At 40.9% G+C, this 26,010-nt stretch overlaps 2 protein-coding genes and 1 pseudogene across 2 annotated transcripts in view; all 3 read right to left on the bottom strand.

The window, feature by feature from the left end:
• PIGU (phosphatidylinositol glycan anchor biosynthesis class U) overlaps positions 1 to 26,010 on the bottom strand; it is a 100,471-nt gene that overhangs the window by 30,303 nt on the left and 44,158 nt on the right. Inside the window, exon 7 of the mRNA XM_055435928.2 lies at positions 25,245 to 25,342. Coding sequence (XP_055291903.1) covers positions 25,245 to 25,342 — 98 coding nt within the window. The remainder of the gene's footprint in view (positions 1 to 25,244; positions 25,343 to 26,010) is intronic.
• On the bottom strand, positions 16,421 to 17,324 carry LOC148775354 (small ribosomal subunit protein eS6 pseudogene; annotated as a pseudogene).
• On the bottom strand, positions 17,398 to 25,238 carry LOC129562603 (germ cell-less protein-like 2). The gene has a single exon (XM_055435915.2). The coding sequence runs from the start codon at positions 20,406 to 20,408 to the stop codon at positions 18,903 to 18,905; it is 1,506 nt and encodes a 501-aa protein (XP_055291890.2). The 5' UTR covers positions 20,409 to 25,238; the 3' UTR covers positions 17,398 to 18,902.

The following is a 26,010-nucleotide window of genomic DNA, read 5'->3' as shown; positions in this document are numbered from 1 at the left end:
TGAAAAATCAATTAATGTAACATCTCATACTAACATTAATATACCCAGATAAACTGCATTTCTATATATTTTAATGAGCAATCCAAAATTGAAATTAAGCAGACAATTCCATTCATTATAGTGTAAAAGAGAAAAATACTTAAAAATAAAATTAACAAATATAAGTACAAGGTATGCATACTATAAAATATGTAATATATAATCTATAAAATATTGCTGATGGACATTAAAGATCCAAATAAACAAAGAGGTATTAAAAAATACATTTATATAAAACAGCATCCTTGGAGAATTCACATTCATTTAAAACATTTTGCTGCTGCTGCTGCTAAGTTGCTTCAGTTGTGTCTGACTCTGTGCGACCCCATAGATGGCAGCCCACCAGGCTCCCCCACCCCTGGGATTCTCCAGGCAAGAACACTGGAGTGGGTTGCCATTTCCTTCTCCAATGCATGAAAGTGAAAAGTGAAAATGAAGCCGCTCAGTCGTGTCGACTCTTAGTGATCCCATGGACTGCAGCCTACCAGGCTCCTCCGTCCATGGGATTTTCCAGGCAAGAGTACTGGAGTGGGTTGCCATTGTCTTCTCCATAAAACATTTTGGGGGATTAGTAAAAACTGACCACAGGGACTTCCCTAGTGGTTCAGTGGTTAAGAATCCACCTTGCAATGCAGGGGATGCGGGTTCAATCCCTGGTCAGGGAGCCAAGATTCCACATGCCACAGAGCATCTAAGTCCAAGCACTGCAACTACTGAGCCTGTTGGTCACAACTAGAGAGTCCACGTACTGCAATGAAAGATCCTGCACAACACAACAAATGTCCCACACGCCACAACTGAGACCTGACACAGCTTAAAAAAAAAAAAGACCACATACCTTAATCAGGCCCCAAAGCAATATCAATAAACTTTAAAGAATCTGTACTGTAGAGACCCCATTCTCTGACCATAATTTAATTGGTCAAAATCATTAATAAAAAGATAATCTAAAAACACATCAGGAAAATTTTAAACACTTTTGTAAATAACTCAGGAGTCAAAGAAGGAATGATAATAGAAAGCTTTGATATTAGAAATTAATGGTTATGAAAATATCTTATGTAGGTAAAACAGTACTCTGAAGGAAACACAACCATATAAACGTTTTTTGTGTGTGTGGTTGCACAGCGTGGCTTATGAGATCTCAGTTCCCTGACCAGGGATTGAACCTGTGCCCCCCTGCAGTGGAAGTCCTAGCCACTGGACCACCAGGGAAATCCCCATATAAACTTATATTTGAATACAAGGCTGAAAATAAACAAATATCCACTTTAAGATTTTAGAAAAAGAACAGAATAAACTTCAAAATAAGGAAGGAAATAATAAAGGTAAGAGTAGAATCTGTGGAAACAGAAAATAAAGTTATGACACAGGTATACTTCATTTTTTTTTTATTGTGCTTTGGCTTACTGCACTTCATAGATTTCACAGATACTGTTTATCACAAACGAAAGGTCTGTGGCAACCATATGGGCACCATTAATCCAAAAGCATTTGCTCGCTTTGTGTCTCTGTGTCATATTTGGCAATTCTTGCAACATTTCAAACTTTTTCATCATTATTATGTTTGTTATGGAGATCTGTGATCAGGGGTCTTTGATGTTACCTAGACAGTGAACAATGAATTACACACCCATACAAGGGGCGAACTTAACTGATAAATGTGTGTATTCTGATTGCTCTACTCACCAACTGTTTACATTTCTCTCTCTCTTCTCAGGCCTCCCTATTCCCCTGAGACATAATAATATCAAAATTAAGCCAACTAATAACCTACGATGGCCTCTAAGTGTTCAAGTCAAAGGAAGCATTGCACATTTCTTACTTAAAATCAAAAGTGAAAGTCGCTCAGTCGTGTCCAACCCTTTGCGATCCATGTGGAATTCTCTAGGCCAGAACACTGAAGTGGGTAGCCTGTCCCTTCTCCATGGGATCTTCCCAACCCAGGGATTGAACCCAGGTCTCCTGCACTGCAGATTCTTTACCAACTGAGCCACAATCAAAAGGTACAAATAATTAAGGAAGGTACATCAAAAGCTGGGATAGGGTGAAAGCTAGGCCTTTTGCACTGAACAGTTAGCCAAGTTGTGTATCCAAAGGTGAAGTCCATGGAAGGAATGAAAAGCACTACTCCAGTGAATACATGAATAATAAGAATGCAAAACAGCCCTACTGCTGATGTGGAGACCAGCCACAACATTGCCTTAAGCCAAAGCGTCATCCAGAGCAAGGCCCAACTCTAATACTATGAAGGCTGAGAGAGGAGACAAACCCGTAGAAGAAAAGTTGGAAGCTAGCAGAGATTGGTTCATGATGTTTGAGGAGAGAAGTCCATCTCTGTAACATAGAAGTGCAAGGTGAAGCCACAAGTGTTGATGTAGAAGCTCCAACAAGTCATCCAGAAGATCTACCTAAGAAAATTAATGAAGGTGGCTACACTGAACAACAGATTTTCAATGTAGACGAAACAGACTTACACTGCAGGAAGATGCCACCTAGGACATTCACAGTTAGAGAGGAGAAATCAACGCCTGGCTCTAAAGCTTCAAAGATCAGGCCAGCTCTCTTATTAGGGGCTAATGCAGCTGGTGACTAAGTTGAAGCCAATGTTCATCTACCATTCCTCAAATCCTAGGGCCCTTAAAAATGATTCTAAATTGACTTTGCAAACATTCTTTCTACAAATGGAAACACAAAGACTAGTGACAGCACATGTCTTTACAACATGGTTTACTGAATATTTTAAGCCTACTCTTGAGACCTACTGCTCAGAAAAAAAAAAGGTTTCCTTTCAAAATATTACTGCTCATTGGCAATGCAATGTACCTGGTCATCCAAGAGCTCTGATGGAGATGAACAATGAGATTAATGTTCTTTTCATGCCTGCTAACACACATGCATGGGGCTTTCCTGGTAGTTGGTAAAGAATCCGCTTGCAATGCAGGAGATCCCAGTTCGATTCCTGGGTTGGGAAGATCCACTGGAGAAGGGATAGGCTACTTACTCCAGTATCCTTGGGCTTCCCTGGTGGCTCAGCCGGTAAAGAATCTGCCTGCAATGTGGGAGACCTGGGTTGGGAAGATCCCCTAAAGAAGGGAATGGTTACCCACTCCAGTATTCTGGCCTGGAGAATTTCTTGGACTGTATAGTCCATGGGGTCACAAAGAGCTGGACACAACTGAGTGACTTTCACTTTCACCACACATTCATTTTGCATCCCATGGATCAAGGAGTCATTTCAACTTTCACATCTTATTATATAAAAAATACATTTTGGGGGCTTCCCTGATGACTCAGTGGCAAAGAATCTACCTGCCAATGCAGGAGATACATGGGTTCAATCCCTGGTCCGGGAAGATGCCACATGCCATAAAGCAACTAATCACCTGTGCCACAACTACTGAGCCTGTACTCGAGAGCCCAGGAGCTGCAACTACTGAAGCCTGCACACCTACAGCCTGTGCTCCACAGGCTCTAGGTGAAGAGAAGAGAAGAGAAGAAGCCTGAGCACCCAATAAAAAGCCTGAGTACCAGAATTAGAGAGAGATCCGCTAGCTGCAACTAGGGAAAAATCCACATAGCAATGAAGACCCGGCATAGCCAAAAATTAAAATAAGTAAATAAAATTACTTAAAAAAAAAAAGAAAAACATTTTGTAAGTCTATAGCTGCCATAGATAGTGACTTCTCTTTTGGATCTGGGCAAAGTGAATTGAAAACCAACTGGAAAGGATTCTAGATCAGTTAAGAATATTCAAGATTCATGGGGATATTAAAATTGATAGGAATCTGGAAGAAGCTTACTCCAATCCTCATGGAGGACTTAGAGGTATTCAGGTCTTCAGCAAAGAAAGTAACTGCAGAGGTGGTAGAAACAGCAAGACAACTATAAGTGGAGCCTGAAGATGGGACTGAACTGCTGCAATCTCATGATAAAACTTCATCAGATGAGGATTTGTTTCTCATGGATTAGCAAAGAAAGTGGCTTCTCGAGACTAAACCTACTCCTGGTGAACATGCCGTAAAGCATATTGAAATGACAATAAAGATTCAGAATATTATATAAACTTAGTTGGCAATGGCAAGCCACTCCAGTACTCTTGCTTGGAGGGTCCCATGGATGGAGGAGCCTGGTGGGCTGCAGTCCATGGGGTCGCTAAGGGTTGGACATGACTGAACGACTTCACTTTCACTTTTCACTTTCACACATTGGAGAAGGAAATGGCAACCCACTCCAGTGTTCTTGCCTGGAGAATCCCAGGGATGGGGGAGCCTGGTGGGCTTCCATCTATGGGGTCACACAGAGTCGGACACGACTGAAGTGACTTAGCAGCAGCAGCAGCAAGGTTTGACAGAACTGACTCAAATTTTGAAAGAAGTTCTACTGTGGATAAAACGTTATCAAACAACACTGCATGCTACAGAGTAATTGCCTGTGAAAGTACTAGTCAGCTGATGTTTGTTGGCAAACTTCATTTGTTGTCTCGTTTTAAGAAACTGTCAATTCACTCCCAGCTTCAGCAACCATAACCCTGATCAGTCTGCAGCCACCAACATTTTATATAGCAAAAAGACTGATTCACTGAAGGCTCAGATGATGGTTTGCATATTTTAGCAATAAAGATTTCTTTTTTTGGCCCATGCTGCAGTCTGTGGGATCTTACTTTCCTGACCAGGGATCGAACCTGAGCCCTCTGCAATGGAAGCATGGAATCTTAACCAATGGACAGCCAGGGAAATCTCCCTCAATATGCTGTAAGTCATGAATAAACTGGGGAATCTGAATGTATACATTAGATAATATTAATCTTTGAAAACTAATCCTGGGTGTGCTAATAGTACTATGATTACACAGAAAAATGCTCTAGTTCTTAAGAGTTAGTTATTGACCGAGTATTTAGGACTGATATGTCTTGTTTGTAACTTCCCTGCAAACAGGTCAGGGGAAAAAAAAAAAACAAAAGGAAAAGAAATCTATACATCTACAAAGAGTTACACACATGGTAACTAGAGAATTCAAAAATAAAGGGTCTTTATTATACTGTCTTACAAATTTCCTGAAAGCATGAAATAAAAAATTGGAAAAAAAAAACAATTCAAGGAGAAATTGAACATTTGAATGGTCCTATAACCATTTAAGAAAATGAATTAGCAATGAAATTTTTTCCCATTAAAAAAAAAAAAGAGCAGGCCAGGCCAGTTTTACAGGAAAATTCTACCAACAGTCAAGAAGCAGGTGATTATAATCTTACATTAACGCTTTCACAGCAAATATAACCTTGCTACTAAAATCAACTATTAACACAAAAGCAAAAATGCTAAGTGCAATATTGTCTAATTCAGCAACACATGAAAACGATTACCATAACACTGTATTATGACTAGGCTGGGTTTATTACAAAAATTTAAGGTTAGTGAGAGTGAAAAGGTTGGCTTGAAGCTCAACATTCAGAAAACTAAGATCATGGCATCTGGTCCCATCACTTCATGGGAAATAGATGGGGAAACTGTGGAAGCAGTGTCAGACTTCATTTTTTGGGGCTCCAAAATCACTGCGGATGCTGACTGCAGCCATGAAATTAAAAGATGTTTACTCCTTGGAAGGAAAGTTATGACCAACCTAGATAGCATATTAAAAAGCAGAGACATTACTTTGCCAACCAAGGTCCATCTAGTCAAGGCTATGGTTTTTCCCGTGGTCATGTATGGATGTGAGAGTTGGACTGTGAAGAAAGCTGATCGCCAAAGAATTGATGCTTTTGAACTGTGGTGCTGGAGAAGACTCTTGAGAGTCCCTTGGACTGCAAGGAGATCCAACCAGTCCATTCTAAAGGAGATCAATCCTGGGTGTTCATTGGAAGGACTGATGCTAAAGCTGAAACTCCAATACTTTGGCCACCTCATGCGACGAGTTGACTCACTGGAAAAGACTCTGATGCTGGGAAGGATTGGGGGTGGGAGGAGAAGGGGATGACAGAGGATGAGATGGCTGGATGGCATCACCGACTCGATGGACATGAGTTTGAGTGAACTCTGGGAGTTGGTTATGAACAGTGAGGCCTGGCATGCTGTGATTCATGGGGTCGCAAAGAATCGGACACGACTGAGCTGAACTGAACTGAACTTCCAGATGTTCAAGCAGGTTTTAGAAAAGGCAGAGGAACCAGAGATCAAATTGCCAACATCCACTGGATCATGGAGAAAGCAAGAGAGTTCCGGAAAAACATCTACTTCTGCTTCATTGACTATGCCAAAGCCTTTGACTGTGTGGATCACAATAAACTGTGGAATATTCTGAAAGAGATGGGAATACCAGACCACCTGACCTGCCTCTTGAGAAACCTGTATGCAGGTCAGGAAGCAACAGTTAGAACTGGATGTGGAACAACAGACTGGTTCCAAATAGGAAAAGCAGTACGTCAAGGTTGTATATTGTCACCCTGCTTATTTAACTTATATGCAGAGTACATCATGAGGAACGCTGGGCTGGAAGAAGCACAAGCTGGAATCAAGATTGCCGGGAGAAATATCAATAACCTCAGATATCCAGATGACACTACCCTTATGGCAGAAAGTGAAGAAGAACTAAAAAGCCTCTTGATGAATGGGACAGAGGAGAGTGAAAAGGTTGGCTTGAAGCTCAACATTCAGAAAACTAAGATCATGGGATCTGGTTCCATCACTTCATGGGAAATAGATGGGGAAACAGTGGAAGCAGTGTCAGACTTTATTTTTTTGGGCTCCAAAATCACTGCGGATGCTGATTGCAGCCATGAAATTAAAAGACGCTTACTCCTTGGAAGGAAAGTTATGACCCACCTAGATAGTATATTAAAAAGCAGAGACATTACTTTGCCAACCAAGGTCCATCTAGTCAAGGCTATGGTTTTTCTCATGGTCACATATGGATGTGAGAGTTGGACTGTGAAGAAAGCTGATCGCCAAAGAATTGATGCTTTTGAACTGTGGTGCTGGAGAAGACTCTTGAGAGTCCCTTGGACTGCAAGGAGATCCAACCAGTCCATTCTAAAGGAGATCAATCCTGGGTGTTCATTGGAAGGACTGATGCTAAAGCTGAAACTCCAATACTTTGGCCACCTCATGAGACGAGTTGACTCACTGGAAAAGACTCTGATACTGGGAGGGATTGGGGGTGGGAGGAGATGGGGACGACAGAGAATGAGATGGCTGGATGGCATCACCGACTCGATGGACATGAGTTTGAGTGAACTTCGGAGTTGGTGATGGACAGGGAGGCCTGGCGTGCTGTGATTCATGAGGTCGCAAAGAGTCAGACACGACTGAGCAACTGAATTGAACTGAATTGAAGATAAGGTAAGCTATTGATAGTGTATCACAAACAGCTTAAATAACTGAGATCAGAATCTAGATACATGCAACAACTACTCATGATAAAAATAACAAACAATAAGATAATTCAGTGAAGTTAGCAGGGTATACAACTAATATACAAACAGCCATGGTAATCATTTTGTAATGCACAGAAATGTCGAATCACTATGCTGTGGGCTAGGGACTAATATAGTGTTGTAGGTCTTTATACTTCAAAAACAAACAAAAAACCAAACTCATAGCAAAAGAGATCAGATTGTGGTCACCAGAGTGGGGAATAGGGAAGGGAGAGCTGGATGAAGATAGTCAAAAGGTACAAGCTTCCAGTTATAAGATAAATAAGTCCTAGGGATGTAATGTACAACATGATAAATATAATTAACACTGCTGGATGTTGTATAAGAAAGTTGTTAAGGGAGTAAATCCTAAAAGTTCTGAGCACAAGGGGAAAATTTTTTTTCTTTTGTATCTGTACGAGACAATGATGTTTACCAAATGTATGATGGTAATCATTTCATGATGTATGCAATTCAAAATCTGTACTGTACACCTTAAACATATGGTGCTACACATTTAACTACTTCAGGCATGCAATTTAGTGGCCATTTTGGTTATTACTCACATGTTCTTGACAGTTGCCTTGAAAAAAGTTTCAGGTGTGTAAGGGTTAGCTCCTCCTCTAGGATCTCACCACAAAGAAAGCAACTTTCAGCCTAGATTCTGGCACCCTTAGCAACATTTATTAAACAAATATCCATTAGCAAGCAAGCACACAGCAGCTCACACAAACTGCAGAAGGCTGATCAAGTCCCAGCTCTTTCCCCTATCAGTTGTTCCAATCACCACTTGCAAGGAAGGTTCACTCAAGGCAGAAGTGACAATATCCCAGAGATAAGGTTCTGTTGCCCTTAGGGTCATATTAGGTAACCAGAAATCTCCTAAGAGAAAGCTAGACACAGGATCAGTTAGGAACTAAGCCTCAGGCACCATCTCCAATGGAAGAAGTTACAGATTTTCCTAGATTCTTATTTCCTCCTCATGCAAATATAGGAAGTATCTGAAATATTTTGATCCATTCCACTTCTTTTGAATATTTCGATTTCACCTATGAGTGCCTACTTCTGATATTCAACTAATCTCACCAACAAAAATCCAATCTGCTTCTGACATTCAGTTCAGTTCAGTCGCTCAGTCGTGTCTGACTCTTTGTGACCCCATGAATCACAGCACGCCAGGCCTCCCTGTCCATCACCAACTCCCAGAGTTCACTCAAACTCATGTCCAGAGTCGGTGATGCCATCCAGCCATCTCATTCTCAGTTGTCCCCTTCTCCTCCTGCCCCCAATCCCTCCCAGCATCAGAGTCTTTTCCAGTGAGTCAACTCGTTGCATGAGGTGGCCAAAGTATTGGAATTTCAGCTTTAGCATCAGTCCTTCCAATGAACACCCAGGATTGATCTCCTTTAGAATGGACTGGTTGGATCTCCTTGCAGTCCAAGGGACTCTCAAGAGTCTTCTCCAGCACCACAGTTCAAAAGCATCAATTCTTCGGTGATCAGCTTTCTTCACAGTCCAACTCTCATATCCATACATGACCACGGGAAAAACCATAGCCGTGACTAGACGGCACCTTGGTTGGCAAAGTAATGTCTCTGCTTTTTAATATGCTATCTAGGTTGGTCATAACTTTCCTTCCAAGGAGTAAGCGTCTTTTAATTTCATGGCTGCAATCAGCATCCGCAGTGATTTTGGAGCCCAAAAATAAAGTCTGACACTGTTTCCACTGTTTCCCCATCTATTTCCCATGAAGTGATGGGACCAGATGCCATGATCTTAGTTTTCTGAATGTTGAGCTTCAAGCCAACTTTTTCACTCTCCTCTTTCACTTTCATCAAGAGGCTTTTGAGTTCCTCTTCACTTTCTGCCATAAGGGTGGTGTCATCTGCATATCTGAGGTTATTGATGTGCTGTAATCAGCAAAGGTGCAGCTCAAGCTATGGAAGCACGGATGGCAGCCACTTGTGGAGCATGGCCTTTCTGATGCAGAGCTAGTTGAGTACCACAGTGCATGGATGCTTCTTCAAAGTAACTCACTGCCCCTAAAGTAGAGGCTGAAACTAACTGGCATATGTATAATGTCAGATGGCCTATGCAGAAGTATTTAAGACAAGTTATAAAGACATCATTTATAAGTCCATGGTAATGACTTTAAGGAGAATGGGAAGTCAATCAAGAGAACAGAGATAACATTAGTGTTAACAAACATGAGAGGAAAGGAAACGGGTCAGCACTATGGCTGCTCTCTAAGCTTGCACATACGTAGCTCTACTCTTCTCTTTTTTTTAATGCAAGATATTAGTTCTCCACCCCTGCCAGGTATCAAATCCCTGTGTCCCCTGCAATGGGAACTCAGACTCCTAACCACTGGGTTGCTGCTAAGTCACTTCAGTTGTGTCTGACTCTGTGTGACCCCATAGACGGAAGCCCACCAGGCTCCCCCATCTCTGGGATTCTCCAGGCAAGAACACTGGAGTGGGTTGCCATTTCCTTCTCCAATATGTGAAAGTGAAAAGTGAAAGTAAAGTCGCTCAGTCGTGTCCGACCCTTAGCGACCCCACGGAATGCAGCCTACCAGGCTCCTCCATCCATGGGATTTTCTAGGCAAGAGTACTGGAGTGGCTTGCCATTGCTGGGTTACTCTTACCTTAAAACTATGCTATCCCCTAGTCACATGTGATTATTTAAATTTAAATTAATGGAAATTAATTAAAAGTAAAAATTCAGTTTCGCAGTCTCACTAGCACACTGCAGGTGTTCAACTGCCACATGAGGCTCCTGACTACTATATACTACTATATACTCCTGACTACAGTATAAAGATATACAATATATCCATCATCACAAAAGGTTCTAATGACAATGCTGCACCAAAAGAACAGAGTTTTAAGAAAATAGTACATTTCTGGGGATGGAAAATAATTCAACAAAGAGGAGGCATACAGAGACACATTTAAAGAGTAAGCCACCTAGGTTCTGAGTTCCCTTCTAGACTTCTACCTGCCTTTGATAATTTTGATCTTCTCTCCTTCCTGAAAAATACTGCCATCTAGCCTAGAAGGAAAAAAGGGAGGGATGGAAGAAACCACAATCCATGGAAGAAAAACAAAACAAACGAAAACCCTTCCTACCTAATAAATGACATTTAAAAAGAAATAAGCTGGGAAGTGAGAATGCCATGAAGAACTGAATCAGGTAGACTGTTCAAAGTGGCTCTCTTTGTAGACCTCTGAAGCATATACCCAAGATATGAGGCTTTTCTAACTTGGTGAATCCCATGAAAGCCTCCCAGTTTTTGCTTGCTACCATGTTCTTTACTGGACCTAAAGTGCTATTGTTGCTAAGAGTAGGAAATGATCCCCTCCTTGCCCCTGGCAAATCTGTGATTATATGTACTAAATTTTAGGTATAATTTTTTAAGACTTGGTCTTAGAATCAGGTTTGCTTTGGGGAACAGAGCTCTGAAAATATAATGTGGAATATTTACTGAGTCTATTTATAAAAACTTGCCTTGATTAAAGACTAAGTAATATTTTAGAACAACTTCTGTTACATTAAAGCAAGGCATACCTGAAAGTTTTGAAAAAAGAAACTCAGACAATCCTTTGATGGCTTGTTATTTATAAATCCTCCAGCCAAACTTAATCTAGAGGTCCACACTACAAATTTCTCAGTGAACAAATGAGCATTCCTTTTACCCACCTATCTTGCTCAGTAGCAAATGCTACCTTAAGTGAAAAATACGTAAGTAGGAAGGGTTGAAAGGGTGGTGACCTAAACATTCTGATCAAATTTTTAAAACTTTTCAAAACTTTTCATTGTAGAAGTAAAATACAAAATACATAAAACCAATATGAAACTTTCAGTTCAGTTCAGTTCAGTCGCTCAGTCGTGTCCGACTCTCCGCGACCCCATGAATCACAGCACGCCAGGCCTCCCTGTCCATCACCAACTCCCGGAGTTCACTCAAACTCATGTCCACAGAATCGGTGATGCCATCCAGCTTAGTGAATGATTATTAAGCAAATGTTCACGAGGTCAAGAGAGACAGAGACTTCATGTCACTCCCTAAGTTTCTCTCTGTGCTCTGTCCCAACCAGAATCCCCTCTTCCCTCAAAGTAACCATTTTTCCTGGTTTTTATAGTACTCACTTCCTTGTATTTCTTAACAGCTTTCCATCTAAATGTGCATTCTTTTATACTTTAATCTAGCTCATTAAAAAAAGTTGTATCAAATTTTTAAATTTAAGTACAGTTGATTTACAATATTGTGCTAGTTTTAGGTGTACATCATAGTGATTCAGTATTTCTGCAGATTATATTCCATTATAGGTTATTACAAGATATTAAGTATAATTCCCTGTGCTATACAGTATATCTGTTGCTTATCTATTTTAAATATAGCAGTTCGTATCTGTTACTCTCATACCCTTAATTTGTCCTCCCCACTTCCCTCTTCCCCTTTAGTAACTACAAGTTTGTCTTCTATTATCTCTGGGTCTGTTTCTGTTTTGCATATACATTCATTTGTACTATTTTTTAGATTCCACAGGAGTCTTTGGCAGTTTCCTTGTTTTCTGATAACACAGTGTTCCAGGATTATCCTGTACACTTCCTGCCCTCAACCTAGAGTCAGCCATTTCTCTAAGAAACCCTAGTTTCTTTCAGGGGCTAAAAATAGTAAGATTACAATCTGAGCGCTAAGGATAATCCCTGATACTGGGCTGGTCATTGTTTCTAGATCTTTCAGTGAATATAAACACACATACTCAAATATCTAGAGAAGCCAGGCGTGTAACAAATAAGTGAAATGTAATAGAGATGAAGCATATGGACTGTGGAAAACTAAGGAGGTAAACTAAACGCCAGATCTTCCAATTTTTCAAAAGGAGCCAGAAATACACATTTTTAACATGAAGTTTAAAAATACTGACAATGAATACTATAATTAAACACTAAGGTTACATAAAACATATCTGTGGGACAGATGTGGTCCATGGGCTATGTGTACCTTCAACCTGAAAAATTAAACCAGTGTGTCATTATATCCCAGAAGTCACATCGTTGCTAACACGTAAAAATATTTGAGAAGTAAGAGAATTCTCAGATTGCTTCTGGAAAAGCCAAACTATAATAAGGAAGGGGAAAAATGTATAATTATTGCCCTCCCCATCCACTCTCTAAAGTACTAGGAAGAAAGGCATTTTTCTACACAGAAACTATTTTCTTTCTAGGACATGGTGAAAAAAGGAAAGTCAGTAATCAGAAAAAAAAAAAAAAAACTCTCAAAGAGAACTGAACTCTAACAAAAGTCTTTATAGCTAAGCTCCTGGAATCTCAGGCTGAGACCCAGGAGATACATTTTATGTGATTAGGGATATTAGAGGCAATAAAACTGGTAAAAAGTTTATTGCAAATGCATGATCAACCCCTTATCCTCATTTTTACCTGTTCCAAAAAGAAAGGAAGCTAAGAGCACTGCCACCTCTGCCTTGGTCACTCTCCTGGAAGCAGGAGAATGAACAGAAACTGGCTGGGAAAGAAGGAGTAAGAGGTGAAAATTCTAAACAAGTCCCTGCAGAAAGCCTGGGGAAGTGCCCTGTTATCAAGAAAGACCTGGTTGGCTTTGGCTTCTTTAGCACAAGCCAGTGCCATGTGATCTGCTCCAAGCTCCAGAAATATAGAGATCACGGGGTTAATTTTTCAGTTCAAAGACAAGAGAGGTCAGATTGCATGCGTGCATGCTCAGTGGCTCAGTCGTGTCCGACTCTTTGCGTCTCCATGAGGGCCAGGCTCCTCTGTCCATGGGATTTTTCAGGCAAGAATACTGGAGTGGGGTTGCCATTTTCACCTCCAGGGGTCAGATCAGATTAAAGCAAAAACCATAAGAACACGAGAAGGTTATTTCACCCTGGTTTCTGTTATACCCTTTCAAAGAAAATAAGGACCTCAAACGCTCTAAGGAATCCCAAGGAAAAGGAAGGAAGAAACTTCCCTGACTGCACCAGGAACCTCCCTCTTTCGGCTTCACAGCTTTAGCCTTGAGGTCCTGTGCACTTGGCCCATCCTTCACTGCAGCCTCTTGGTCCTGGGCGCTCCAGGGCTGTTTTCTTCTGCATGCGATCAGAGCATAACATTTTAAGCTTTTCTCTAATTTGGAAACTAGGCCCTAAGCCAAGGTCAGAGAAGAGTAAAGTTGGGGGAAGGGACCAGATGGGCTCAAACTACCATTCTCAGAAGTGACTCACCAGGGAGCCAGCTGCAGCATCCCCTGCCTTTGATCATGAAGCCTCTCTGCATCTCATGCAGGAAAGAGAAAAACAGCTTTGCCTCTGGCACGGATCAGACATGAGCATGCCCACCACCTGCCTCTTGTACCCTCTAGAAATACGACCAGCAGGATGGAGGCAGATTTGCAGTGTCAAAGGGGTAATTTCAAACTAATGCTTACAATTCCTTTGACTCTAAAAAATGAATTATTTTCTCTTCTCCCTGTGCTGTGCTTAGTCGCTCAGTCATGTCTGACTCTTTGCGACCCCATAGACTATAGCCTGCCACGCTCCTCTGTCCGTGGTGATTCTCTAGGCAAGAATACTGGAGTGGGTTGCCCACTCCTCCAGGGGATCCCCCCAACCCAGGGATAGAACCCAGGGCTCCCTCATTGCAGTGGATTCTTTACTGTCTGAGCCACCAGGGAAGCCCAAGAATACTGCAGTGGGTAGCCTATCCTTTCTCCAGGGGATCTTCCCGACCCAGGAATCAAACCGGGGTCTCCTGAATTGCAGGCGGATTCCTGAGCTACCAGGGAAGCCCTCTTGTATCTCCTCACATATCTCACCTCACGTATCTCCACACTGGTGACCATGTCCTTTCTAAGAACATTTAAATACTAATAACCATAACTAATATCCATTGAACTCATGTCATACTCTGTTCTACATACTAGACATGTATTAACCCTTTGCAGTAGCTACTACTGTATTATCCCCATTTTACAGATGAGGAAACTGAGACATACAGAAGTTAAATAGTCACTTCCCAGGGTCACAGAGCTCATCAGAAGCCAAGCCAAGCCAACTTCAGAGCCTGTATTCTAATGTCTCTCCTTTGCACTATAAAATTCTCATACAGAAAAGTTGAAAAAATAATACAATAACCAATGGCTGTCATATAGATTAAATATTAATACCCTGCTATACATAAACTTTTCTGTGTGTATGAATTTTCTACACATGACATTTCTCCCCCAAATATTCATGAATATAGCTTCTAAAAATAAGGACATGCTCCTATATACTATAATGTTCTTCTCAATCCAAGAAGTCAACAATTTCATATAATCATCTAATATCTAATCTATCTTCAAAAATGTTCTGAATATCCTCTAAATATCCTTTATAACTGTTTTTTCCAAACCAGAGTTCAATCAAGACTCACCCATTTCAGTCAATTACTGTCTCTTTCATCTAGAACAGTCCCTTCACTTTCTCTTTTTCATGACATTGACTTTTTTTTTTTTTGATGTCTGATCAATTGAGCTATTTCAAATCCTGAAAGATGATGCTGTGAAAGTGCTGCATTCAATATGCCAGCAAATTTGGAAAACTCAGCAGTGGCCACAGGACTGGAAAAGGTCAGTCTTCATTCCAATCCCAAAGAGGGGGAATACCAAAGAGTGCTCAGACTACTGTACAATTGCACTCATCTCACACACTAGTAAAGTCATTCTCAGAATTCTCCAAGCCAGGCTTCAGCAATATGTGAACCGTGAACTTCTAGATGTTCAAGCAGGTTTTAGAAAAGGCAGAGGAACCAGAGATCAAATTGCCAACATCTGCTGGATCATGGAGAAAGCAAGAGAGTTCCAGAAAAACATCTATTTCTTCTTCATTGACTATGCCAAAGCCTTTGACTGTGTGGATCACAATAAATTGTGGAACATTCTGAAAGAGACAGGAATACCAGACCACCTGACCTGCCTCTTGAGAAACCTGTATGCAGGTCAGGAAGCAACAGTTAGAACTGGACATGGAACAACAGACTGGTTCCAAATAGGAAAAAAAGTACGTCAAGGTTGTATATTGTCACCCTGCTTATTTAACTTATATGCAGAGTACATCATGAGGAATGCTGGGCTGGAAGAAGCACAAGCTGGAATCAAGATTGCCGGGAGAAATATCAATAACCTCAGATATGCAGATGACACTACCCTTATGGCAGAAAGTGAAGAGGAACTCAAAAGCCTCTTGATGAAAGTAAAAGAGGAGAGTGAAAAGGTTGGCTTGAAGCTCAACATTCAGAAAACTAAGATCATGGCATCTGGTCCCATCACTTCATGGGAAATAGATGGGGAAACAGTGGAAACAGTGTCAGACTTTATTTTTTGGGGCTCCAAAATCACTGCAGATGCTGACTGCAGCCATGAAATTAAAAGACGCTTACTCCTTGGAAGGAAAGTTATGACCAACCTAGATAGCATATTAAAAAGCAGAGACATTACTTTGCCAACCAAGGTCCGTCTAGTCAAGGCTATGGTTTTTCCCTTGGTCAGGTATGGATGTGAGAGTTGGACTGTGAAGAAAGCTGATCGCCGAAGAATTGATGCTTTTGAACTGTGGTGCTGGAGAAGACTCTTGAGAGTCCCTTGGACTGCAAGGAGATCCAACCAGTCCATTCTAAAGGAGATCAATCCTGGGTGTTCATTGGAAGGACTGATGCTAAAGCTGAAACTCCCAATACTTTGGCCACCTCATGCAAAGAGCTGACTCACTGGAAAAGTCTGATGCTAGGAAGGATTGGGGGTGGGAGGAGATGGGGACGACAGAGAATGAGATGGCTGGATGGCATCACCGACTCGATAGACATGAGTTTGAGTGAACTCCGGGAGTTGGTGATGGACAGGGAGGCCTGGCGTGCTGTGATTCATGGGGTCGCAAAGAGTCGGACACGGCTGAGCGACTGAACTGAACTGAACTGATCTTATTTATTTGTTACTCTCAGAACATCTCATTTTTGACTGGACTCAGACTTAGAAGTAGAAGCTCTCAGAGAGGACAGCCTCCGTCTCTTGGCAATCTGTTCCTGCCGTTTTTCTTTTTCCTCCTTCATTCTCTTGGTCAAAAGTTTAGCATATTCTGCAGCCTCTTCTTTATTTTTCTTGGTACGCTGTTTCTTCATAGCAATACACCAGTGTTTGTGTTGCAGAACTCGTGGAGTCACGGGACACTGAATCTTGGGGGCTTTGGTCCTAGGTTTCTTACCGTCTTTGTTTAGGGGCTTTCACACAACATACTGGCGGACATCATCTTCTTTAGAGAGACTGAAAAGTTTGCGGCTTCTGCTAGCTCTTTTGGGACCCAGGCGACGAGGCACTGTAGTATCAGTGAGTCCAGGAATATCCTTCTCCCCTTTTTTCACGATGACCAAATTGAGAACACTCAGATTGGCATCCACGATGCAACCCCATACAGATTTGCGCTTTCCCTCTCCAGTCCTCCTTGGTCTGTAACAGGAATGCTCCTTACTCAGTAGCAGGCGAACTCAGCCATGGGTCAAGACACCCTGCTTCATGGGGAAACCCTGCTTATCATTCCCACCACTGTTTCGAACCACATAACCCTTCCATTCTTCACCCAGAGCGTCAGCAGCAACTTCTGTGGCCATACGCTTCTCGTAGAAGGTACGAAGTTTTCGTTCATCGTCCACTTCAGTGAGCTTCTGGCAGCCAGTGGCCGGGAAAGAGATGTTCAGCTTCATTCTGAAGTGGCTGACAGCCTCCGAGGCGCCACGAAAAAGAGCATGATATTGATTTTTTGAAGAGATGCAGACCAGCTGTCTATATCTCTATATTTTGATTGTCCTATATTTTGGTTGGTTGATTATTTCCTTCCATTGTTTAAATGACAGTATCATTTAACTTGTGCTTCTGCTCTTGTACGTCCTAAAAATCAGAAGTAATATTTAAAGGCTTAATGAAAGTTAACATTCTAGGTAAAAATATCTTGGAGCTGATACTGTGTGGTCTGAACTGATCACATCATGAAGCACATCATGTCAAGCCATTTCACCATAAGTGATGCTGAGCTGGATTACCTGGTTAAGGTGGTGACTGCCACAGCACTCCTTTGTAAAGATTCAATTTTCCCTTTGCTTTTAGCCAATAATTTATAGGTAGGAGGGGGTACTATTTGGGCACCATGAAAATGCAAATACTCTGTTCTCCAAAAATCTTTCACCTAATGATTTTAGCATCCAATGATGATCTTTGCTAGATTTAATCATTTCACTGATGATTACCCATTCTAGCCTTCCTTCTGCAGTTATAAGCTGGCAGTAAAGTTTTCTGTAAAGAACTTTCCTTCATTAACTAGGGAAGAATTATAGCTCATTTTAAAAAGAAAGGGTAACTGCTTAGTTTTCTTCTTCTAAGTATTGATTTTCAGAGTAAAAAAATTGACAAAAGAGCCATATTTAATGATGGCATGTGCATTTTTTTCTCTTCCCCCGTTTGTGAGCATCACTATAGACACACAGAGACTTTTCTTCAGTGTTTTACAATTACTTGCAGTAATTATTCTTTTGATACTCAGAATATAATAAATTTAGTCACATTTTAAAAATTATTATTAAAACAAACAACTCAGTCAAAAACTGGGCAGAAGACCTAAACAGACATTTCCCCAAAGAAGAGGTACAGATGGCTAATAAACACCTGAAAAGGTGCTCAACACTGCTCACTGTTAGAGAATGCAAATCAAAACTACAATGATGACCATGACCTCACACCAGTCAGAATAGCCATCATCCAAACATCTACAAACAATAAATGCTGGAGAGAATGTGGAGAAAAGGGAATCCTCTTGCACTGCTGGTGGGAATGTCAATTGATAGAGTCACTATGGAGAACAGTATGGAGAGTTCTTTAAAGAAACTAGAAATAAAACTATCATATGACCCAGCAATCCCAGTACTGAGCATATACCCTGAGAAAACCATTCTATTTTTTTTTTTATTTCATGATTTATTTTCTCCTATAATACAGTGCTTCAAATAAAGCCACACTTGCACAATTATTTAAGGAAGAAAATTCTTTATTCTGTCTCAATATTGGTTAGGGTAAAATTTATCCAACAAGTTAATTTCTTTTTGGTTCCTTGGAAATATAATCTATTATTTCCATTTGGAGCATGCCTGTTGATAGTATATGAAAAGCAAAAGATGTCTTTTTGGTTTCATCACTGACTACCTGGTTTCACAGATATTTTCTTGGAATTAAACTTTTTCTTCACAGATACATAGAAATAAAATGAAGACAGTATTTATGATAGCTTCTACATTCAAAAGATTATTTTCTTTTGCTATTGTTCATCTTTATTGTGTTTAACAGTAGGGCCATTAAATGAAATGAGACACCAGAAGTTTTCAAAATGCTAAACTAGCCTAATTGACAATATCATCAATTTCCTGGATTTTCTAACGATATAAACAGGAAATTACAGAATATATATAAAGGGAAGCTCAAAGCTATTCTATCCAGTTTCATTACCATTTGTTCCTCATCCTTTTCGAGGGTAAGAATTTTATAACCAGTTGTTTTCCTGAAGCTCAGTTTTCCACTAGAATCAAAATATACCAAAGTTAATCTGAATGCAATATTTCTTTGAGGTTGTAAACAGATGGAGCCATCATATGGCTGATTGAAAGCAAAATGTTTGAAAATTATATAATGGCTGGTGAAGACGACATGCAAATGAACTCCAAAGTTGTAACCGGACCACTTCCAGGAGTATTTTCCATCTCTGACAATCCTTTTGCCACATCTCATGCTATATTCTTCAAATTCGGTTTCATTGATGTCTCTAGGACCAATTTCCCTGTAATGTTGTGCTCTAAGGAAGGTAAACCATTGTCGTTTATAAACATACGATAACCATTCTGAAGGTATTAGAGCATCTTGTTCAATAACACTTGTGGAGGCCAGGTCACAGACAATATGCTGAAACCTCAAATTTTTAAACACCGGTTGAAATACTATGCCTTGTTTAGTTTCGAGAAAGGAAATGCTACCATCATGTTCCCTGTGCCTGGAAAACCATTTGTTTGCATTAACTAAAAGCCGTTTCATTGTGCCTTTCCAACCTGGGTTAAGGCGGAGGAACATCCACTGTTTAAGTGTAGTATATATATCAATTTCCTTTTGCATTACTAATAAATCAGAAGAAGAAATGACCCTATTCATAAGATCTGTACTGAGTTCTTTGTAAAGTTCAACACTTGGATGAGTCATCAGATTGTGGAGAAGCCATTCAAAGCATGCTGTCCTTACAGAATGTAACCCATATGTTTCTGCTGCCACATAGAAGCTACATACAGTTTTCACATTAATTGTTTCCTTCATGGTCTTATCACACTGCTGAATTAAGTCCTGTACTTGAAGCAGGCACGCGGTTGCCAAAACTCCTGGAACTTGAAGGGGCTCAGTTAAAACATATTCATTCCTATACAACGAGCCTAATACAAAATGCAAGGATTCTACATTTATATTCTGGTCATTAATCTCCAGGTCAATAATATCTTCGTGACATTCTTTCCAAGAATTTCTAAACATTGTAGCAAAGTAGTCTGACTGACATAAAAACATTTTGTGTAACCACCATACTCTCCCCAGAGCACGGATTTTAATGTCACTGATTTCCTCATTTAAAAATAAAGTTTGGTAAGCATACTCAGATGTGATCATAACTTTTTTACCCTGGCTTGTATAGATGACAGCAAGTAGATCCTCCTCCTGGTCTCCAAACGAGTGTCTCTTCTCAGACTCTGGGCCCAAGCCAGGACTGGTGTTCTGTTTGCGTTTACGGCTGCCAGACACATAACTGGGACCTGCCTGGGTTTCTGGCTGCTGTAGTTCCTCTGTGCCAGATTCCCTGCATCGCAGAATCCGACTGTTCAAGGACCCCATAGATAAAGGCTGTTAGAGCCCCTAAAGAGACAATTGCAGAGACTTTCCTGCCATGGCATTGCTTTGGCCTGTCACCTCCGCTTAGCCCGTAGTCTCACTTGGACATTTTAGCACAGTCCGAAACGTCACAGTGGAGGCTCTGCATTCTTCATTGTCCGCTCCAGCCCCTCCCTCTCTGTGGCCCCGCCCCCCGCCTCCAGCCTTCCATTCAGTCTAGCCTATTCAGGGCCTCTGCCTCCAGGTTTTCCTTGAAAATGCTTTCCTATAAGGGAAATGACTGAATCAAAGGCATTTGGATCGCAGTGTTAAACAGTGTACATATTCACATTTCTCCTGCAAGTGGGAGAATTCTCAACTGTCAGCGGTATTGAATATAATCATCTACCTTCAACTTTCAGTGATTTTAAAAAGATGAACAGTGGTATACCATTATCTTATTATTCCTCTTTCATTATAGAGAAGGCAAACTTTTATTTGATGTAAGTGTGTATATGCATATATATGCACAAAATTATACATATATGCAAAATTATATATGTACATGATATACATATTAATGTACATATTATACACATATAATTTTGTATATATGTATAATTTTGAAATATCAATAGAGAGAGATCATTCAAAATTTTCTGATAAGGTACATCTTCATATTCTTTGCTTATTTCTGTATGAAAAGTGTTAGTTACTAAGCTGTGTCTAACTCTTTGAAAGCCTATGGATTGTAGCCTGCCAGGCTCTTCTGTCCATGGGATTCTCAGGGAAGAACACTGGAGTGGGTAACCATTTCCTTCTCCACGGGATCTTCCTGAACCAGGGATCGAATCCTGGTCTACCACATTGCGGGCAGTTTCTTTACTGTCTGAGCCACCAAGGAAGCCCCAAAAGAAAGTTTTAGTCACTTGGTCATGTCCAACTCTTTGTGACCCCATGGACTGCAACCTGCCAGGGTCCTCTGTCCATGAAAGTCTCCAGGTAAGAAAACTGGAGTGGGTTGCTATTTCCTTCTCCAGGGAAATTCCTGACACAGGGATCAAACCTGGTCTCCTGCACTGCAGGCAGATTCTTTACTGTTTGAGCTACCAGGGAAATGTTTATTTCTGTATGCTGCTGCTAAGTCGCTTCAGTCGTCTCCGACTCTGTGCGACCCCATAGAAGGCAGCCCAGGAAGCTCCCCCATCCCTGGGATTCTCCAGGCAAGAACACTGGAGTGGGTTGCCATTTCCTTCTCCAATGCAGGAAAGTGAAAAGTGAGAGTGAAGTTGCTCGGTCATGTTGACTCTTAGCAACCCCATGGACTACAGCCTAAATCAGGCTCCTCCGTCCATGGGATTTTCCAGGCAAGAGTATTGGAGTGGGTTGCCATTGCCTTCTCCAGAGAAAACCATTCTAAAAGACACATGTACCCCAATGTTCATTGTAGTACTATTGATAATAGCCAGGACATGAAAGCAACCTAGATGTCCATCATTGAATGAATGGATAACGAAGTTGTAGAACATATATACAATGGAATATTACCCAGCCATAAAAACGAATAGATTTGAGTCAGTTCCAGTGAGGTGGATGAACCAAGAGCCTGTAAATGGTAAGATATACATTACCATATGTAAAATAGATAGCCAGTGGGAATTTGATGTATGATGCAGGGAGCTCAAACCCTTGCTCTGTGACAACCAAGAGGGGGTAGGATGGGGTGGGAGATGGGAGGGAGGTTCAAGAGAGAGGAGACATGTGTATACCTATGGCTAATTCATGTAGATATATGGCAGAAACCAACACAACACTGCAAAGCAATTATCCTCCAATTAAAAATAAATAAATAATATTATTTTTATTTATTTGGCCGTGTGGGTCTTAGTTGCAGTGTGTGGGATCTAGTACCCTGATGAGGGACTGAATCTGGGTCCCCTGCACTGGGAGTGTAAAGTCTTAACCACTGGACCACCAAAGGAAGTTCCCCATTAGTCCTCAATACTATTTTGCTCTCCATCCATTAAATGTACCGGTCGAGCCTGTGCTCTCACATAAATGACATAATCTCTCCTAGATGGATGTATGTGTCTATAGAGGGCTTTAAAAACTCTAGGAAAATATAACCTCAAGAGCAGATGTATCACTTTCCTGTGGTTATCAAATCCAATTCAATTAGGGGGATGAAAGGATTTTTAAGACCATCAGGTCTAGCTACCCATATGATGCTTACAGCTTCCCATTATGTGGCCATTCAGTATGTAGCCTAAACACACTGATCCACGGGAACTCAACTCACTTGAGGCATCCCAGGCTATCCTGGACCTGCCTTATCCTGGGCTGCTATGGTTGCTACCCATTAGTTCTAGGGTCTCTCCTTGGAGCCTACAGATCTCTGTGAAACTCACACCTAAAGATAATTTCTTCTTCTGTTCCCTCCTTCATATTTAAACAAGTGGGTTTATTTCCCATATATCCCTGGATTGATTTTCCAAATGTACTACTGTGCCTCACAAGGCCCTACTGCCTTTCAAGGCCACTTCATATACTTAGATAAAAACAGATAAATATAGTATGTGTAATTTCTACATAAACGGGTCCTGTAGTTTATCTCACTCTTTCCAGTCCTGTTCACCACATATACACAGCTGCCACACAGCCAATTCTACCTCCTAGAATTCTGCATCTAGTCCCTCATCTCTCCATTTCCCATGACACTGATCTGGGCCCCTAGTCAAGCCCTCTGACTCGACCTAATATAATCGCCAAACCCTTCCCAACCTCAGCTCCTCCTCACTCCAATCCAGCCCAGGCTGCTGCCAGAGCTGTCTTCCTACAGGACTTCCTGCTCAGCAACCTTTATTAATGGCTTTTTATCTGCAGAGTCTCCCGGAGTGTCTAGCATACTGACTCCAGATGCTCAGTTCGTATTGGTGGAGGGAGGGGCTGAACAAAGTGACTGCTTGAGTAGCTAGATTTCATGACTCAGACACACTGTCCATTGTTGTCAGGACAGAATTTCCATTAGTTTTAAATAAGAGCTATTTTACATAACATAGTATTTAGTATTTGACTTAACAAGCCACTTAAAATTTTTTGGTCAGTTCATGTGTCTGAGTAAATATATTTTTATAGTATTAATTTGATAAATAGTTTTACAGAAATTCTGGTTGCATGCATTCTTTGTGGTGCTCAGACTTTCTAAAGAATAAACTGTAAATATGAAGCAAGAAAGGAAATACCAACAACATACAGTTATGTAGGAAGATGTCTGCTTTCTACAAGAATCTAGAAAGCAAGTCAAAGTAAAATAACTTCACAGTATGATGATATAGCTATTAAACTAGCAATCATAAATCGAATTTGAAAAGCCAGTGCTGGTGGCCTGGGAGGAAGTGGTTCACTTTAGACGCTGATGGTGGTCCCACAGATTGGCTCCAGATTTCTCGTGAGCACTGTGGTCTTGCATAAAAAAACTATAAAATTTCTCACACTTTTGGTACCAAAAATTTAGCTGGAAGAACACACCTTAAGGAAATTCAATGTCTATACTACTTATATTAGTGACAACTAGGGCAGCTCTCCGGAGAAGGCAATGGCACCCTACTCCAGCACTCTTGGCTGGAGAATCCCAGGGATGGGGAGCCTGGTGGGCTGCCGTCTATGGGGTCGCAAAGAGTTGGACACGACTGAAGTGACTTAGCAGCAGCAGCAGGGCAGCTCTCAAATTCCCCAAATAGGACAAAGACTAAGCTAACCATGTGCCACTGTGCACATCAGCCAAAAGATACATGATGAAGTCACTTAAAATGACAAGCACACATGGCCTATTTCAATAAATGGAGGTATACCCTCAGTTTCAGCAACAGTTGCACAGAAATTTTATAATTAAGAACAAGGGTTCTGAAAGCAGACATTTCTTGGTTTGAATCACCGCATTGCCCTCCATACCATTTCATGAAATGTTTCCTTCTAAGAATGGGTTTGGAACTATGCAGGACCTGTACACAGCTTGCTCTTGAGATGTGTATATTCTTATTTGAGTAGAAAAGATAGATGCTTAGAGAGCAGGCTCTGCCCAAGCTCACATCTCAGGAGTCACTTGCTGGCCATGTGATCTCAGGCAAGTGATTAAACTGCCATACATTCTAGCTGCAATGTTTGTGTCTAATATCATTACTAGTAGATGAATACACAGCTTATAACATGACCTACCTGTTCAAGTTCTTCTGTGGCTGAAATGAGATGATGCCTGGAGAGTGCTCAACACAGTGACCAACATGTAGTAAGTTGTCAGTAAATATCAGCAGTTTGCATTCTTCAACCAAACTACTGATCTCCCACTATGGTCCAGGCATTGCCTCAGGTACACCCACAACATTAAATTCATGCAAGAACCTTACAAAGGCAGTGTTGTTATACCAAAAAAAAGTTAAAGAAATGGGCTCAGAGAAGGATCTGTTTATATTAGGCAAAAAAAAAAAAAAAGAATGCAAGAATCCCAATTACAAACATAAAAATGAAATGCACTGATAACATTTGCAATGATATGTATAATTAGAACATAATGATCATTGGGGGTTCCCTGGTGGCTCAGATAAAGAATCTGCCTGCAATGCAGGAGACCTGGGTTTGATCCCTGGGTCAGGAAGATCCCCTGAGAAGGGAATGGCTACCCAGGGTTCATTTTGTTTAAAGTTAGTCAAGTTTCTTTGTGTTTTCAAGGAGAAGCAAGCAAATATGAACTGGGGACCCAATCCCACAGCCTTTATTGTGCCATGCCCTTCCTTCCCCTAAGCAAGGACCATGCTGTGTATTAAATGTCACCTGAGTGTTAGCTTCTGACCAGCAAGTGCTTACCTGGAGGAGATAGAGGAGTCCTGGGACAAACAAGGTGAGTGGGTACAGAGACTGGTACGTTGCTAAGGCAAGAAAGATAGCACTGAGAAAGGCACTACCTGTAAAAAGAAATAAATACATGGACTAATCCAGGCACATCAATTAGGATTCAATTCAGCCAGTCCCCGCAAACAAGAAACTTCCCATAACTGCTGTCAAATAATGTCAAATGTCTCCTGGTGCCTAAGATGTATGCAAACTCACAAGAGTGAGAACTTCTCAGCTTAATTTCTAATGAAAGGAAACCAAGAAAGTCAAAACCACTTACCTTTAGTAACACCACAGGTGTATTTCTTGTAAAATTTTCAAACCCAGAAAGATTTTACAAAACTTCAGCCCAAAGATGAATAAAAAGATCTAGTCTGTTAACACCCATGTCCTATTTAACTAAACAGTTTATTAAGCTTACAATTATTGCTTATGAGATTCAGAGCTGTGAAACCTATACTTTTTTTGGGGGTCACAATGGGCAGCATGCAGGACCTTTGTTACCCAAGCAGGGATCAAACCTGGACCCCTCAGAGGAAGCACAGAGTCCTAACTATTGAATCACCAGGAAGTCCCTGAAACCTATACTTTTGATTGTTGCAACACTCCATCACTATTTTTATAATATCCTTTCCTTTTGTACTCTCTTTTGGTCATATGCTTTTTATTTTCTCAAATTAAAATATATTTATCTTTGTTAATATTCTACATAAAATGGACCGCTATGGAATTACTAAAT

This window comes from Moschus berezovskii, chromosome 15, assembly GCF_049115385.1.
Source record: "Moschus berezovskii isolate FMDL1 chromosome 15, NW_MosBer_1.0, whole genome shotgun sequence".
NCBI lineage: Eukaryota > Metazoa > Chordata > Mammalia > Artiodactyla > Moschidae > Moschus > Moschus berezovskii.
Note: the sequence above shows the minus strand (reverse complement) of the source record. Positions and strands in the feature narration are given on the sequence as shown.

What these genes read in the sequence shown, in the direction of transcription:
- LOC129562603 (XM_055435915.2), bottom strand. Translation starts at nt 20,408, where the DNA reads ATGGGGTCCTTGAACAGTCGGATTCTGCGATGCAGGGAATCTGGCACA.